Source organism: Ammodytes marinus (assembly GCF_949987685.1).
Source record: "Ammodytes marinus genome assembly, chromosome: 7".
Classification (NCBI taxonomy): Eukaryota; Metazoa; Chordata; class Actinopteri; order Uranoscopiformes; family Ammodytidae; genus Ammodytes; species Ammodytes marinus.
In genome coordinates this window covers 23582136-23601584 of record NC_137211.1, presented here as the reverse complement: position 1 = coordinate 23601584, position 19449 = coordinate 23582136, and the positions used below count along the sequence as shown (strand labels likewise).

The window sequence follows — 19449 nt, the reverse complement described above, 5'->3', positions numbered from 1 at the left end:
GGAAAACACTTGTAGGCCTAATGACATCCCGTCTCCCATGCAAATAGGCCTACTGTAAAAGGCACAACATTGCTCAGACGATTTGTTAGAACAAATAAGCACATTCATGACCGGAGACGTGTATAAAATATATTAAATAGATGGAGTCATCTAAGAGCACAGTAGCTTTAGGAAGTATTCAGACTCCTTTACTTTATTGTGTTACAAATCAAGGGTAATTTTAAAGTGATACAAGTGGCAATCAATAATTCACTCCATAACCAATAATGACGAAGTGAAAAATAAAGGCCTATTAACAATCAATAACTGGAATCTCATTTACAGATTGAAGTAGCCCTTTTTAGTAGTAGACATACTTTGTGAATCAGCAATTAGGCTACAGCTTTGAGTCTCTACAAACTGATCCACATTTACTGTAGGCTAGGCTACATAACATTGACATTACATAATATTTTGATTTGTTTCTGTCTGCAGGACGGGACATTTCTCAAAGTATTTGATGAGATTATAAAATATTTAATATTTATCCTGACTGGTAGCTATATGCCTACTAGTCTCATCACTGCCGGCACCAACAAGAAAAGTTTGTTATGTGCTGATAATAACCATCAGTGAAGCTACTGCCATAACTTTGTAGCGGATATTATAAATCAAATATTCACACTTTATCCATCTAATTTCATAAATTTAACTTCTTTGTGTCTGCTTATTACCGTATTTCTTTTTAAATCAGGACCTGCTGAATGCTTTTCCATGAAATGAAGAAAATTGTAGGCCTATTGTTATATTGCTGGGTTCAATTATCTGCTGATTGTTACTTCCTGTTAGTTCCCCAACTTCTAAAAGTTTCAACATTATTTTGAAATGAGCATTGATGCCACACACAATGCCTATGTGATATTTTCCCTTACTCTCACTTTTTGAATTGGTGTACAATATTATTGAACAGATCCATTGATCGGAGTAATTAAGTTTAGGTACTTAGTAATTTTAAATTTCAGAAGTCTGAGGCCTATTTGAAATTGTGTGTCAATCGGTCCATAGCAAAAGTCACTAACATAATATAGCAAAACAAAACATATAAAGAGTCATTGATGAGAAACAGTAAATACTTTACCTTCCTTTTTCAGTTTGTTGTGTTTTTTTTAATGTTGCTTTTAATGAGTTGCCTTTTCTATATCAATTCCAAATTCATTTCCTTGGTGTTTTACATTTTTTAGTGTACATATTTCCTATGATTCTGGGGTTTTAGCAAGTTTATGAGTTTGTATTAAACCAATCAAATCTTACACATGGAGGTGTTCCATAAGCTGAGCCCCAGTATTTATAGGCCTTATGACTTTAAATGTAACTATTTTTAGGCCGCCAAAATAAAAATGCTCTTCCTGGTTTATGAAATCTTGTATGCTGCACTTTATGGCCGACATTGTCATTTTGGTTGACTGTGGAGAGTTATAGAGGTGAATGCGGGGATCACATCAGCTCAATATGTCACTTGTCTCAAATTCTATCAAACAGCAAAAATCATCATTCAGCCTCAGTTCCACAGAACGACATGTTCAGGTTCAATGGAAAGCCACCGCAGAGTAAGACGATTTATTTGTCAGAGCTTTCTGTGAAAAGCAGTGGTGTTCACCATGTCTTTGGAAGAAGAGGCAGTAGGTTATTGTACATTCCTTCTTCCATCAAAATACCACAGCAAACTTAGACCAGCAGAGGTCACTGTACACAAGACACTATTTACAACACATAAACAAGTTAATTGAGCACACACAGAGGCATCTTAAATTAAACTTAACTTTTTTTGTTTGTATCAGTATTTGGCACTAAATACCCTGTTAGAATTCATACATATTTTGAGAAAGAAGTGGACAGAAACCAACAAACAACAACATGCTTCCAGCCATTGGGGCCAGGTTGTGTACAAATCAGAGGCTGTAGGTGCATGGACTTAAAAAAAAAACTAGTCTTTATTTGAAATGATTCTCCTGCTCGTCGGCGACAAACTGCGGCCACAGGCTGAGAACCAACACCTGGAACTGAAGTCTTGTACATTGTACCAGTGTTTCACAGAGTAGCAGCAACATAGCCATACAGTAATTCACACATTGTTACACAATTATTGTTATTAAAACTGACACAGGACATCAAACACACAGTGCAACGTTCACATATTTTCCTATTTACTACTCCTATATATACACACCCAGAGTCCCACACTCAGAGCTAGTGTTTCTTTGCCTTGTCCTTTTTCAGCTTCTCTCGGTATTCAAGGATCTTTTTGTAAAATATTCCTGCGGGACAAAGGACAGGGGGGAAATTGTTAGTGCACTGGAGATAGCAAAACAAAAGTGTTGTCAACAAAACAAAATACATCCCAGCGTTGGAGGCTAACAAAGAGCAGTAACCTTTGATAATAAATTTAAGATAAATGAGTGAAAGCTGATCTTAAAGGCGTGTAGAGACTCTAAAACTGCAGAGCTTTCATCAAGCCTGAGGTAAGGATGGAAATAATGGTGTGCCAACATTAGCTTAAGGCAGATTGTGGTTGTGGGCGTGGTCGGCTGATGAGTAACAAGACAGTACAGGCACAGACACTGCTTGTCTGAGGTAATTCAGAAAAGAGTCACCGCAACAAAGAGGGCCCACCAGAGAGTAATGACAGGGTTTCTATACTCACTAGATATTGTGAACAAGATTCTTTAACCACTGTATTTAAACAATCCTCTTTATCTAGGTAGAAAATGACCTGTCACAAAAGAAAAACACATGTACTTTTCCTAGACATTGGTTGTCATTGGTATGCGCACCGACTGCTTTGAGTATATGTCCTGTGTGAACATACTACATAATCTGGAGTTATTAAATAATCCGGTTGATGTTTTAATATTTAAAATCTAAAAAAAAAAACAGAGCTCTTAGAAATGCAGTGAGGCTGTGCGGAGCCAGAGATATCTGGACGAAGGACCTGAATGATATCATATTATATCAGACTGATTATATGTGCTGTGTGTTGGCAGTCCTGCTCACCTTGCTGTGGTCCGGGCTGTTGCTGCTCCACCTCCTGGATGTACATGTCAAACATCTGCGTCTGCATGAACTTCTTGACATAGTGCCGAGTGGTCTTGGACTCGATGGCCTTGTAGAATCGTCTCTTTTCAAACACGCCCTGTTCTCCAGCACGGCCGCGTTTCACATACGAGGCGTAGTGGCCGACGGTTTTCACAAAGAAGAGCAGGAAGGCCTCGGACACCACCCGGTTCAGCTCCTCCACCGCTGTAGGAAAGAACACAAGACATGTGCGATGATTGAAGTACATTTCTGTTTTTTAACGTTTCAAATTGTGTTGTTCTGTGGCTGCAGTGTACTCACTTGATGCTTTTTGTTTGTTACTTAGTGCCTCTAGTATTTCAGCTTGGAGCTTCGGGGGCAGAATTGAGCTTTCATCACCAATCTGGAAGATTTCACACAAATGTGTTAACTTGGAAAAAAAACTGGTCGCTAACTGCTAACCAAAAGATTATCTAATCAAACATTTGTGTTGATGAAACACTTACTGAAGCGATGAAGGTCTCTTTTTTATCATCAGACAAGTCGACCACCAGCAGCTGTGTTAGAGCAAGAACGGCAGAGTAAGGTGGCTGCTGCATTTATACAAATGAGGCAAAGAAGTGCTTTTGAATATGTTTGGTTTCCTTTTCCAGGATAACTCACATCTTCAGTCTGGTCAGTGATCTGGTCCAGCAGGCGTTTCTGGACTCCCAGCAGGTAGGGAGTGGGCGCCATCACTACGTCAATGAGGATCTCAGGAACGATGGAGATAAAGGTGTGCTGCCAGGTGAAGGGGTAAAGGAGGGCTGTTACCGCGTGAATGATTTGGGATAAGGTGCTGTAGAGAGACAAGAGAGAGACCACATCAGAACTGATGCTAAACACACAGGTCCAGGTTTACATCGTTTCAGTTCCTCGTATTTGTTCACTAGAGTTGGGCTGCAACATAGTTCAAAGTTCATTCAATTCCATTGACCTTTACGCCAAAACTCTAGTCTTTGTGAAGTGACGAAATATAATGGGAAACCTCAGATAAAAGACAGTATTTAAATAATGGACAAGTTTGGAATAATAGCAGCTATTAAAGTGTCTGACAACTGTGACAAATCACATGGTTAATTCAATTTAATATACACGTAATAGCATTAACTCCATCCATACAACAGTCATGTCAGAATCACCAACAATCTCTTTCTAAATTTAATACAAATCCTTCCATTATGCAATTTCTTTGATTGAAGAAAGGTTACCACCATTAACTGAAATGAACACCTGGTGAGTTTGTCAAATTAGAAGCTCACTCGGAAAGGGAGCAAAACTAGTATTTCTTGTATGTTTAGGTCACTGCACAGTCTGAACGAGGAAATAGAATGCTCGGTTTCCATCAGCTAATATTTTCTATTGTTTAAACAAAAAAGTAAGTATAATATGGTGCGCAGTGTAAATTAACACAGGTACTAGTACATCAGCTCATCGAAAACAAATGAGCTGCAGACGTTTAGAATCTGCTGTAAAATGATGTTGTGATTATTAGATCATTGATTTTAGTCTTAAGTGATAATATTGTATCCCAAAGTGACTTTTAAAATGTTTTGGACAACCAACGGTCCAAAAGAGAAATAAATATTCTGTTAACAGTCATATAAAAAAGAAAAAAAGAAAGGAATTCTCTCATGTATACATACAGTATTTACATGCTTCTTTCTTTTCCTTTCTTCCCTGCTTGAAGAATATTGAACGTGTGCTGTAACGTCGCTGATGTACATTTAAATGATCTTTGTCACTTGTATCGGGCCAGAACACATTAGACTGCTCCTTCACCGTTGTCTTCTTGGTGTATTTAATGTGTGAATACTAGTGTACTTGGGAGAGCGTAATACCCCAGTTCATCTGCAATGAAAACGATGCGTCTCTCCAGGACGGCGGCTGCAAACACCACTAGCACCTCCTCGTCAGTCAGACAGCTGAAGAGCGTGGCAAAGTTCACGTGTTCCAGCCAGGAATCCAGCGGTCGGGTCAGACTGATGATCTACAGGAGAGTCATCAATGGCATAAATACGTCAACCCAATGGTGGTAATAGCATGGCATCACTTAACTGAATTTCATATGTCTGATAGTAACCACTAAAGGCTTGTTCAAAGAAAGGGGGGAGATGTGGGTTTACACTAGTGCTATTCAGGTGTTAATTCTTCCTCTTATATTATTTGACATATTTAGAACTGAGACCTTGCAGCCATCATGAATGAGTCTCTCCATTGTCAGAGAACTGTGTGTGTGTGCTACATTCACTGAAACAATGACCAGTGAATACTTGAGTTGAAGGTGATCTGTTCTAACTTGGTATGTGACCTTAAGTCAGAAGTGTTTGGTTTCTGCCCTTATGTAAATATTGGGTAAGGCAGGACAGGTTCAGACACATCTCCACACGAACACACCCACACAGAGGATCTTACTATATAAAGTCACTGGGTTACACCAGACCCATGCTCTGTGTGTGGGTGTGTTTTCAAAAAAATATTTGAGCCTGTTTACTATATTTTGTTTTGCAGAGAAATAGAAGAATGTGAGAGAAGTGACACGAATGCCTCTGAAGTCATGTTTATCAGTTCTGACGTTCTGGCTTTGGAACTTAACAAAGAGGCTGTCTTAAGACCAATAGCCTCCTCTTTGTCTGTGTGACTCAATATAGTCATATTTCCTTAATTCAGCTCGGCTTAAGTCCCAGTCCTCTGACTGGAAATCTAGATCTTTTCATATTTCTGTGGAGGGAGATCCCACCTGCACTCATCATTTAAGCGGCATGAAACCTCTGACATAGTGTACACATATCCTATCTTCAGAAAGCCACACTTTTCAGATCTTCAGAAAACTATGGTTATATGGTTTAGTACAATCGGGGTAATATTTCAGTAGCAAGGTTCACTAAGTTCAATTTAAGACTTTTGAAAGAAAGTATGAAAGTATGATCAGGTTTAGGCGGCATGATGGATAGACTGAACAATAAAAAGTGTTCATTTAAGTTATGGCTGAAAACCACACGTTTCCACAAAAAGGATCTAACAGCCTCATGCAGTACAATCCACTTTCACGATAACCCCCCTCTCAGTTTAAAGGTGTGTAATATCTCCTGAAAGCCTGCAATAACATCCAAAAACATATTACTACTAAGACAAGATTTCACTCTCTGGTCGGCTGACTAAAGATTTCAAGACGTGCAGGTACCCTGTGTACTGGCCATGAGTTGTATCACTTATGATAGCATCAAAGTAACCAAATGTGGCAGAACCACTGACATTGCTAAAAATAGCTCCGACGGGCCAAGAAACACATTAGACAGGCTGGAAACAAGCCAAAAGTTCAGACAGATTATCAAAATCATTTTTATTTGGGATTTAAACCGGTTGGTAAACTGTGACGTATGTTTGCAACGCTCTTCCAAAGAAGTTTATCTGACTGGCGGTTTGTTTCCAGCTTGTCTGATCACCTGATTGCTTGCCCTTCATACCAGGCATGTAGATTTCAGCAGATAACTTTGTGATGTTGTCATACAACCAGCAACAAATAAAAGCCCTTCCTCTGATTGAAATGACTGAGTTGGATGCCAAACAAGAGTGAACTGTCCCTTTAAATATATTATATGTAATTGTGTTGACTAAAGCAGATGGGGATGCACGACGCTGTACATTGTGTTCTCTCCGCTGAGGAACGTGCAGCTTATGTAACAGTCTGAATAACTCTGAATCATTCATCAGGCTTCACGATAAGCTGACACCAAGTCCAGAAAAAAGATTACTGTGTGTGTCTGCAAAGAGAAGTATCTGTGATAATCATATCAAACTTTAGGTGGACTCTTGTGAGCAGACAGACAGACAGAGAGAGAGAGAGAGAGAGAGAGAGAGAGAGAGAGAGAGAGAGAGAGAGACAGAGAGAGAGAGAGAGAGAGAGAGAGAGAGAGAGAGAGAGAGACACCCAGGGGTTTGGTCTGACCTCAGTGCCTGACTCAGGAATGAAGCTCTTAATCTCTACTGTGTTCCCTGGAGCTGGGAATGAAGCCTCCCGAAGCTTCTGCATGAATGGGTAGATCATGGCCATGGAGATCTGCCGCCGCTTTTCCACCTCGTCAAATATCTGCACACACACAGGATACATACATGACACATGGGACAGTACACATGAATAATAACATAACTTACTTAACACATTCTTTATAGATTCTCAAGCCTTAGAAAAAAAGGTAAAGAGCCTGTCTCTTTCAAATGTATTGTAAAACATATAGCCAGTGAAGTCTCTATGTTGTGCTGGAGCAATGTAACCCTTTTTAGAAATTCAACAAATCAATCTCCGGACCACACAGTCCATCAGTACAGCAACATAATCAGTTCATTACTTAACCAGCTGAAGACACTGCTGGTAGGCTTCTAATATGAAACACCCCCTGCAGGTCCAGTTGTATTGACCAATCAGAAAAAGGAAATAAAACTGCAGCAGTGTAGTGAGAAAGAGGTGAGTCTGTTGCTGTACTGATGAAATAAGTATCCTGGAGTGCATGTTAACATTGAGAAAGTATTTAAGTTATACACGATGCAACATCATTCTGGATAAGTGCATTTTTTTCTCAACTTTTAAGGTAGTGCAGTGCAAATTTACAATAATCCAAAGCATAAATTACAGAGATGTACTGTATGTAAGATGTCTTTTCAGTGAAACACATGCTTCTTTTACTGTCAACAAATACTCAACAGCTTTCTGTTCAGTGTGTCGCTGTTGTAACTCAAAGTTTGGCTTGTTTGGAGCAGGACGGTTGCCAGGACATTATTTATTCAAAGAACCGTTCAATTATTTCATCTGTAAATATTATTTTCTGGGTTCTGGGTGCCGTTTCAAACCCTAATCCACACTGCAAGAAATAAGGGTATGGTGGGGAAAAGCTGAATCCTATATTACAGTTTCTCAAAATCAAATTAGTTAAAAACATATTGGAATCAGCCTATAACATACAATTAACCATGTTGGTTTCAATTGTTGCATGTGAACTTTATAATGGTTGTCTAAAGTGTCCTCACTGGTTGCTACTGTACAGCCTTTATTCAGACAGATAATCAAGTGACACATGTCACTAAACCAACAGCAAACCACCTGATACAGGTGTGTCTAGTCATTATTGTGGAACAGGAAAGACGCCCTTAATATACTTATTGTTCCGTCAATAGAAGTCATCACAGAGCTCCTCTTACTATACAAATACATATTAATCAATCAATGTCAGTGGTATTTATTGTTTTTCTCACTGTCTCTCTATCTATCTCTATCCATCACATTCAGGTCACAGGTCCCAAATGTCAAGTTCCTCTGAATATGGTCACTTTACAATCGCACAAAACTACAAAAAGCAGCCAACTAATTAAACCAATATATTGTATCATATCATTTTGAACATCGATTCATTGTTGAAAAGAAACTGGCGTTGACATTTTTTAAAACTTTTGGATAACAAAAAAACAATAACAAACAAACAAACAAAAAGTCTCAGTATCCATTACAGATCTTAGTTTGACTGGCCGGCATCAATCAAACTCTTCATAATGTGTGTTTGCAGGTTTTAACTAAACTATCTGATTCATAACATACTCTGAATAACACTCAAGAGCAAACAAAAAAAATATTATTCATCCATTTAGCATCTTTATTTTTCTCTAAACACTTCTCCTTTCCAACTCAAGCTACTGCAGCTGCTGCTAACTGGAAGCTTGCCAAGCAGCTTCACTGTGTTAATGTTTGCTTTCTGGCTCTTGCAATGGTTCAAGCCGAACAACATTTTGTCTCAATAAAATATTATCAATAAATGTCATCCTCAAGGTGTCACACTCACACACAGGCAGCGGTCAGGTTACAGCAATGAAGCCTCAGCACACTGTATCTCTGGGTGAGATGAGCACCTTGGTTACAAATTCATATTTCGACAGTTTGAAATGGTAAAAATCCAAGAGAGAACAGCCAAGTTTAGTCACATGAAGAAATAAGCTGAAAGTCAGTGAAAGGTTGAACTCACCTTGGAGAAGAGGCCGAAACATGCCACAGAGCTGATGATGCAGTAAGCCTCGGGTGGTCGAGCCCCTTTCCCTCCAGGCTGTAGATTAAAGGGTGAAGATAGAAGATATTTAATAGACCTTAGAAATTCAGTTCTAAATGAGGAAGCCACGTTCAGCAAAAGACTTACCAGTAACCTCCTGCAGTATCCATTTCTTCTGCTGCCGTCAATCTCCGTCAGAACAAAGGAGAAGGTCTCACTGGAAACAGACAAGGAGAGTTGAGAACAAGGGATATAATCGGGTGTGCAATAGACTGAGCCAAGGCTAGGGGAATAGTTGTACCTGTGGTATTCTGTCAAAGGAGCCCAGTTGATGCCTTCTGGGAAACAAAAGAGTGTGATGGCCTTCAGCGTCTTCTCCTCCTCCTCCTTTTGAAATCTTGCCATCCCATCTTTCTGAAAGTATTTAGTAAAAAGTTATATTTCAATGCTGTTTTATTGTAGTTAGTAGTTACACAGCTTTGACTCTGACTTTTATTTAATCTGACCTGCTGAGTATACAGTGGCGTGCCAAAACCAAACTGACCTTGGGAAACTGATAGGTGATCTGTGGTTCGTAGGTGTTGCCGTCCTTGGTCTTCTTGAGGCTGACCACCACCAGATACTCAAAGAAGTACTGACCACTGACGCAGCGCTGCTGCCTGGACGTATTGCTTGCTGGCTCCGGGTCCAGCAGCTCTGCAGGATCAGGGTCTTTGCCTCCTACACAGAAACACACCAGGATGAAGGGTTACCATTGGGATAGAGATGGACAGGTTTACAGGCCTCATTGGATCAATACTTGGTCCCTGACGCCTTTAAAACCTGAAGGCTGCACGGGCTCTCAAAATCTTACATAAAATGTGACTTTACTATCACTAGACTAGAATATTTAATAGGGTGCTCAATTGCTTTTATTTGTATGAATGTAGTGTTATACAGTATGTACTGTACAGTTCAGTGTCTCCATGTGTTACAGTGAGTGTGTATGGTTAAGTAATAAACCAATTGCTGCAAGTTAATATTATAATTAATTTGTATTTTGCAATATTTAACTTAACTTATGTTTATGAGTTATTTTTATCCTCTTTTTGGATAAAATCAGTCATTTTACTGATAGACTTATTTATTTACAGTGTCTGCAACAAATGTTTGCCTACAGACATTGGCACTGGCACCTCTGCCAACCCATTTCTACTGGTGTTTGCCCTTTACTGCTCTGTTCAGAGTCCATTACTTAGCAGCAGCCTGGCTTGAGTCTGTCTCCTTCACAGGCTGCCAGGCTGCTCATGTATTCTCTACAGCATTCCTCTCTTTTTGTCTCGAATAAAAGCACCCCAGCAACCAATTGTCAGTTCTGGGGTTGGCAGCCTTGTGTCCCTGTGTGCTCTCGGCCTGAGGGTGAAGCCCCCACTGCACTCACATGCATACTTCAAGGTTGGCATGTGTGTAGTTTGATGATCATTACGCTTGATTTGCTTCACAGAGGGGTGTGGGGTTTTGGCACAGACAAAAATAAAGCTGTTTGTCCGAAGTGACTTGAAGTGATCTGTGAAGTTGGCAGCTTATACTCTTAGTAGTTTAAGTAAAAACTGGAATAACAGACTGACCTGGCTTGACATTGTTTAACACAGTTATTGGGGTTGTTGCCACACTGAAAGGGACATTTGTGTTCTCTGGTGTCTCTCTGTGTTTTATAAATCAGATCCGTTACAATCCAGATGTCAAACTGTTGTTTGAACGCCAGTTACCAGAAACACAAAATCCACAGCAGAATGTAGTAAAATTAGTGGTGGGCCGATAACGGCGTTAACGTGCTGCGTTAACGCCAGACTCTTATCGGCGATAAAAAAAATATCGCCGTTAATCTCTTGTTCCTCTTATTTTAGCGCGGATATATACCTGGCCGAATTGCACTGTATTGCACGAGTCAGAACGAGTCCGACTTCGCACCTGTGTAGCCTACCACATCAAACGTAACGTGCTGACATGGATGCAGCTAGGAAGCCGCCGGGTTTGCTTCAGGGAAAATGTATTTTTAAGAAGCTTCCCAATGGAAACCTCGACAAGACCAAGGTTGTTTGCACCTTGTGCAATGCGGAATTGGTTTACTGTAGGAGTTCTAACAGTCTGTGCTCTCGGAAGCGGCCGGGGCATGCGTGTGTGCAATGGGAGAGCTTTGTGTGGAGAGAAAAAAAAGAGGCAAGGGAAATCGCCAAAGCCAATGCATAGCCTCGACTCATTAAAGGTTGAAAATCACTGAATTACACAACATGTAGGCTAGCCTATGGCTTAAGGCTATGGAAATCATTATGGAAACAATATTTTTTTTTATCAGTGATAGCTCAGCTGATCTCGTTGCTATAGAGACCACATCCGTCCGCTTTGTTTGACAACTGACAGAGCTGCCAAGTCTCACCCTTTTGGCTGTGAGACACACTCATATCAACCAGCTCACACTCTCACACGCTAGCCTACAACTCAAATTTCTCACGCGGAGAAGTTAATCCCCAAAATAACGATTGTTTTACGGGACTTTTATTTTGACAGTCTTATATTGAAAAGCTAACGGACATGAGTTCCGTGACATCCTCTTTCTGCACGCAAGTTAACTTGATGCATTAGGTGTGCACCTGCACAGGAGATGAGCCCCTGGTCTGATGCGCCACCTGGCTTGAGAAACACGTTCTCAAAGACTTACTTTGAGTCATTATTTAGGGAGCACACACATATTATGATTGAATTCAAATGAGACATTTTAATCTAGATTAATCTAGATTAATTCCAAAATTAATCTAGATTAATCTAGATTAAAAAAATTAATCTATGCCCACCTCTAAGTAAAATAAATAAATAAATAAATAAATAAATAAATAAATAAATAAATAAATACTGCAGTAAGAAATAGTTTTGTGAAACTTGGGTGTTGCATCATCATCATGCAGATAGACTTAATGGCCATTTCAGGCGCCCACTTTCTGTGTTTACTTTGGGTCAGACTCACTGATAAGTGTCTGAAATTATTCATAAAACTAAATATCAGTGGTTGCAAGTAAAATGCTAGCACAAACTACAGAGCCACAATAGCCACATTTATGTGTAATACAATATAAATAATTTAAAAAAAACAAGAATTGTCCTTTAAGTGTCACACTCTAAGACCCCTTCAGAAAATGAGTTGAATAATGCTGAATTAGTGCAATTCACACATGAACCTGAGAATATGTTAAACAAATGAGAGTCACTGTGTCAGAGCTGCGGCTCCAGCCAGTCAGTGAGCGCGCAAATCTGCAACCAAACAAAACCTATCTTCCTGTTGTGTTTAGCACAGCAGCATGCACCTGTCCCTTTCACCTCACACAGAGCCTTTGTCTCACATCTCTCCCTCTACAACTCTGCCACGGCTCACAGTTTGAATTAGACTAGACGGAACAAAAAAGTCATTAAACTTCCTATGCTGTAAAGGTTTGAGGGACGCGCAGAGGTAATGTTAATCATCACATGTTCCTGCAGCACCTCTACACCCTATCACAAATAGAATACTTTTGGATTATCCGTTTGATACGACTTATCATATTAAGTGTAAAAAATTTATATAGAAGACAGCGATAGTTGTCAAGATGTTGTCCTAGAAACAAGACGCAGCTTTTTAAAAGTTTAAACCTCACAGTGCACATTCTGCTTGGTTTTCTAAGTGTTTTCTTGCTTATAAGTAGACTATAAATCCAAAGGAGGAAATATATTTCTATATGCATCACCAAATTTGACTGGGCCACTTTCCACCTGACTAGAGAGAAGGAGGAAGTACTTGCAGTTGCAGTACCACAGAATCATTTCTCTTTGATGTTGTGATGTCATGTATTACTCACTATCTCTGTGGCCTCTGCGCAAGGAAGACCACATGGCACTGAACCTCTTGAGGGCCCCTGGTCGTACACCTTCATCTTCACCTGAGGTGATGCCTGTTGGAGAAACAAAACCAACAGCTGCTCAATACTGAAACCTTCACACGTCAGCTTCACCTGCTAGTCTGTAGGCTGACCCACTCGAGGGTTGGTAGTGTTCTGGCTGATAAGACGTCTGCACACACATGTACACCAACATTCACTCTGAGCATGCTGATTCAACATTGAGAGGTGGATGATATGGCAAAAATAAATTGTGTTGGACTATTTCTTTTAAGACTGGTTGGATATAAAATCAAGAAATCCAATGATGAAACATTTTTCAACAATCCAAGATTACATTATTAAAGAAAGTCCTAAAAAGAAAAGTATAAAGTAAATAGCCAGCTACTGTACTTACTGTGTTTCCTAGTAGTGACATCGGAGATGAAGTGACCTTTAGGTTGCGCACCTAGACAACACACAGAAAAGTTGGGTAAATGAACTGAGACATCCTCTTCCCCTACAAGCAATGTTTGCTAATGACTGTTACCTACATCACCAATGGTAATTGCAACTAAAGTGGGGTGTTTGAGGAAATAAAATCATCAAAACAGTTAATGGGCATATCCCAGGCAGGAACTAAAGTTCTCCATCAGTTGGATATTGCTATTTGGGTTGTGCAAGTGACATAAAAAGGTGCCCATGTGACGGATATACTCTTTAATGAAAATATTTCTTTATGTCTGTTCTTTGGTTTTATTTACTTTACAATTAAAATGGCAGTAAATGGAGAGACAGTAGTTTAACCCCTACGGTAGCCAGGCTGTAGCCAGGGTCAAATGTACTTTTTACCCTATAACAAATGTTTGAAGGGAAAGCATATGTGGTCTGAAATGTTGCACGGACACTTGAAATTGACGAATGTCTGAATTTTGAACTTTACGTCAGAAATAACTGAAGAGCATGTGCTACAATAAACTGTGCTAAATGTCACATGTGCTTTGAGCGACTACTTGGCAGGAACCTGTGAACAGAGCCCTGTGTCTCAGTCTGGCACATTGACCAAGTGAAGCCAAGCCTGAAAACCTGCTCGACCAGGACAAGGACCAGGGTGGGAGGTCACGTTTCCATGGTAACTTGTGTCAGACACACTTGAACCTGCTCTATACCAAACAGTGTTATTACGGTCAACCTCCCTAAAGTGTGCATGTTCGTCTATTTGGATTAGCAATTAAAATATACTAGAGCTACCATCACTTAGGCTACAACCACCCGCCGTCTAACAAAAATGGTTTCGCAACACAGGTCTACCCCATTAATCCTCTGCGTATACGTAAGCAGTAACAGTCTGCTGAATCATTTGTTTACTTCAGACTTTGAAAGAATTTTCACTCTTGTTGTGCTGCATTCAGGCCATGTGGGAAAAAACAGCCTCCGAGTGAAAATGTCACAGCATAGGGAAACATACAAATATTCGAATTGAAAATTTCAAATTGAAAAGTTCTTGATTTAGGCTATTACTCTCAGGTTGCAAATGAAATAAAACAAGTTTGGAGATGCCCCACAGTTCAAATGAAAGTCAAACCAATGTTTACACCAAAAACATCTGTAGGCCTGTATTCTGTCCACACTTTATTGTTACAAATGTTGTAACAATAAAGTGGTGGTAATACACTTGTACTGACTATCAGTTTTAACATGCAATTTATACCAAAAATACTTTTACTACATTAACAGAAATGTATTCCTACATCACAAACCAGTGGATGCAGCCAATCCATGACCGAAACTTGTTTTGATGTCAAACCTCTCTGCGACTTTTTCTATGACGTTTTGCTAACCTTTTACTATTCTTGTTATTATGCCTTTAATTGGAAGACTATATTTCAGATGCAGGCAGGAAATGTGAACAGACAGCCAGAGAGGAGGATGAACCTGCAACAAAGTTCCCGAGCAACAATCGAACCGGAGATGTTTCAGGAAGTGACTGCTTTCTGTCTTGTCATCTTAACTCTCAGCAAGTATGCGATTGTGCAGTTTTCCCACAATGCTGAACTATACTGTAAGTTTTAAGTTTTTGTTCTATGGGCCCTGTTTTTAGGAACATTTGGCACCCAACTTCATACAGAAGGTGGATGTTGGGATATTTTTTTCTCCTCAAGGCAATAAAAAATGATATTTGAAAAATTCCAAAAATGTCTCTTATGCATGCATGCAATTCAGTCTTCTCCAGACCCTTCACATGAGTCACAAACAGAGAGCCTGTCTACCTCTTACTGGGGAAAAACACTGACAAAATATGAAATATGATACTGCACATGTGCAAAAGCCTATTTATAATTGTCTTGACACAAGATATTGCAGTTCAACCAGTTTACTATAAAAAGCAACACACACAGATTAGCACAGTGGGAGCAAGTATGAGTTAAACATGTGTCCTTAGCAAAGGAAGAAGGCCATAATGAATCTATGTGCTGAACTATGGTGGTACTTTATATTAATGCACCTTATCTCTAGACTTTTATCTGCACTGTGCTGTTGTGTTTATTTGTGTCTCAGCTCAGGTAGTGCTCTCTTGACTTGTGTTTTTTCTTTTTCCCTTTTGCATTGTTGAGAGGAGCCTGAGGCCTAAGAATTTAATTGCCAATGACGGCTGTTGTAATTGTTGTGCATATGACAAATAAACGTCTTGAATCTTGAATGGTCTTGAAGAAAGGTCCCCCGACAGAAACTGGAGCGCTCATCCCAAGTGGCTCGTTTGAAGTCAAAACTGGTAACACTTTTGCTAAAGCTGCATTCTTGTAGGATTGTCGTTGTCACTGCAATGTTTGGTTTGCTGTCAAACGTAATCTCACATTAATTATCCTTTAAGACTCATGCATTACAGAAGCCCAGTAAGTGCATAGTCATAGAACATGAAAAATTAATTCAACTGAGTGTTTACAACAACTGAAACGCAAGGTGTTTGTACTGTTCTAATGATGATCACAGTGTTTCCCCGCCAAACATCTTGACGGGGAACAACTTTGCACGCAGAGAAACACCAACAAATAAACCGCAATAAATCTATCTTGGGTTGTATTGTGATTTGTTATTATTGATGTAGATGTCAGAGTCAGAGCAAGCTTTTTCTCAAGAGTTCTTCTTACTGATTGTGCTACTGCCATTCAGCTGTGATGATGTGTGGGTGTAAATAACAGTCCTGTTTAACAGCCTATTGCCCTGAGGCTCCTCCTGAACATGTTTCAACAGGAACACACTGTAATTTCTATAGGAAAGCGAATGGCACCATTTTTTTCAGGTATAAACTACTATTTCATGTGTTTATTCAATATAGACCTATCTGCAACCTATTTACTTCAGATAAACCACCTATCTGTTTATCGTTTTGTCGTGTTATAGGCCCATCCAATGTTCTTTTACATCCTAATTTTTTTTCCCGTGTCAACTGCCACATTCCGCTCAAAGCCACCAGGGGTTAGAGAAAAGGTGTTCTATTTCCAATCTGAAAGGTTGTAAGATATTAATTAACAGATGAACCAGTGTTCCAAACCAAGTTTATGTAGTAACCTAATGGTCATTTAATCTCCTCAGGCTTCAAGTCATCATATTCTACAATGTAATCCATTATGTAGCCTAGTATGATAAAGATTCTACTATTCAGGCAACATGTTGAACCATATAGAGTGCAGCCAAAAGTCGTTGAAACATCCATTTAAGTTCCAATGCCCACCTGTCCCGAAAGGAAACATCTTACAAAACTGCACACAATAATAAATAAATCAATGCTACCGCCCTTGAAGATTGAGGTATAGTCTAGGTTTACCACCTTGCAGCACTACAAAACAAATCACGTCCACCCGACCTTCACATTAATTTCCCCATGCTGGACTTTTTGTTTCAGTGTATCCACAACAGAAATTCAGTTGGGGGTCTCTCCATAACGTAAACATTTTAAAGTCTAGCTTTTCCTTACATGAAGTGGGTGAATGCTCAGTGCTTTAAAACCGGATATTAGCGGTTACAACCTGCTCACGAGGCAGGTTAAGGCGGCTCGCTCCGACAGGTGTGCTACGTGTTTTACGGTAAATAAATAAAAACTTCGCTCCACAACAGTAGCCTAACATAATACGTTTTACCAAGTTTAACACATTCGCCTATTTTACACAGTCCAATTGTTCCAAAGTAGCCTACGACTGAGTAGCCTAATTGGGATAGGACATTGGTGAATCCCCTCGGCTGTGTGGTGCTGTGTCGTGTAGCCTACTCACTCCATCTGTTCATGGGGTTCGTCAATCCGGGCCCATTTCTCCTTCTCGGTATAGTGTCACTCATCGCTGCTTAACTCCACAAACTCAGTGTCACTTGTCCTCTCTCAGCTGTCTTTCTCAGCAAACTCTTTAAGCACTATATGGTCGTCTCCATTCCCGCACTTATACATCGCATCCTCCTGGCTCGCGCTCACTGCCCCGGGTCCGCGTGCTTCTCTTCGTGTAGTTAGTTGAAACTGTTATGTTGCCTCTGGTCCTGGGACTGAGAGCGTGCCCAAGCGGTCCTCACTGGTGCTGTGTTCAGGGCCAGCGCGGAAAAACGGCTCGTAAGGTATTTCCCATGGGTATTTCCTTCCACCCGCAAACCGAATACTCAGTCTCACAATTGAGTTTGAAACAATCAAAAGACAGACATAGACGTCAGAAACGCCACCAATAAGCACGTGTATGTCTACGCTCCACCAGCCACACACAGCAGGCTCAACATGCCATAGGACAGCACTACTCCCGCTCTGATAGTTTGCAACTGAAAGAAAGAAGTTCAACAGTCCGACAACAACAGACACTAAAGATAATGTAGCCTACTAGTTCATGAGTTATTCCAGCTGTCACCCTGAGGCAACAGCAGCCAGTGACTCACACTCTTACTACCTATCTTCCCAGGAACCTGTTTTAATGTCAGGGAGCTGAATCACACTTTTTTATTTTAAATACTTTGCCTCCGCTTGGAAGACAGGTTGCTATTTCTGGAAGTTGTAGTTTCGTAGCTTGTTAAAAAAAATCTGTTGGTTTACCAGATGTTTCGGAAAACAAAGTTCACATCTGTCAAGTAGGCTTATAGCCTTACAACGTTGAGCTCATCTGATAACAATATCCTATTTCACAACTGACTTTCTATTTCAACCATATACAGAAGGGATCTGGTCTGAACTTTTACGGGTATACACCTTCAAAATCACTTGATTTAAAACCTCCATTAATAAAACACAGTATAGGCTACTGTAGGCCTATTTATGATAGACTATATAGGCCTAGGCTACATGTTTAACTCTCCCAGAGCTAGATAAGACATTATATAAGTGAGTTCCAGGCTTAATATTACTTCTCATGACCAGTAAAGTGACCTTGACATGTGAAATTGGTGCCCCTTCAATAATCCATGACAAATTTAGTTGAAGGAAAAACAGTGGGTGATTTCTCATGTGTCTCATAGTATTGAGTTTATATATTTACAATTTTAAATATAGAAATATTAATAAAAAGGTTGATTTTACCAATACATACTGTAGGCTACATATTAGGGACATATGAAAACCCGATTGGATTTATTTGATAAGTCTTGAAGATGTCACAGTGAATGACCTTTATACATTTAACCAGAGAACTGAAAGAATTTTTTGAAAGAAAGATTGAAAGGAATTAATATTTCATTCCATATCTTCCTGGATTATGTTCACTGTGTTGCATTCTTCACCTCACATAAGTTGTGTCAAGGTGGAGTCCAGTCCACACTGTGTGTCCCACCAGTGGCTTAGACATCTAAAACACTCAGGGAAAGAACTTGGCTCTTATTATATTGACAGAGAAAATGAATTGTGTCTCGCACGTCAAGTCACTGTTGACTTTTTAAATATTTAACCAACACCACTATCTTTCCCACCCTTTAATCAAATGTTGCTTATCAATTATTGTCAACGTAATTCTTTAGTTGCCATTAGTAACTTTGTTTTGGGAAACAATTGAAATACATTGTCAGTGAACATTTACCAGGAGGAACATTGCATGCACATTTATTCATTTGTTTCCTCATTTCGTGGAGAAGGCTAAACAGACTTCTGAGGAACAGGCAAACCAGCATCACAATTCGGAAGTGTAGAGGGTATTTTTCAAATACATTTGAGTTCCATTGGGGATTGATTGTTCATTTTAAATGATGATACAGATAGGTCTGGCAAGGAACTCTCAAAGATTTGAAGCAGCATTGGATATTGTGCTAATGAACATTAGATCTTGGTTTGATTAACAATACCAATTATCTAAGCACGTAAGAATGAGGGTGGAGTGGCAGAAGGATCTGCAACCGCATTGCATCAGTGTCTCCGCAGAATACAGGTGTGTTTTCAAAGAGCACAAAGCCGATTGTTCACCTTGTGTCTTTCCATTGTCTATGTC

At 39.8% G+C, this 19449-nt stretch overlaps 1 protein-coding gene across 1 annotated transcript; it reads right to left on the bottom strand.

The window, feature by feature from the left end:
* Positions 1 to 1948: 1948 nt before the first annotated feature.
* Positions 1949 to 17822, bottom strand: dennd2da (DENN/MADD domain containing 2Da). The gene is made up of 14 exons (XM_080031836.1): positions 17278 to 17822; positions 13425 to 13475; positions 12989 to 13081; positions 9667 to 9842; positions 9424 to 9536; positions 9270 to 9339; positions 9102 to 9179; positions 7040 to 7180; positions 4932 to 5080; positions 3715 to 3889; positions 3558 to 3608; positions 3373 to 3454; positions 3031 to 3276; positions 1949 to 2294 (listed from the first exon to the last, which is right to left on the bottom strand). Exons 1-14 carry the CDS (start codon positions 17339 to 17341, stop codon positions 2227 to 2229), a joined length of 1557 nt encoding a protein of 518 aa, XP_079887962.1. The 5' UTR covers positions 17342 to 17822; the 3' UTR covers positions 1949 to 2226.
* Between the last annotated feature and the right edge of the window lie 1627 nt (positions 17823 to 19449).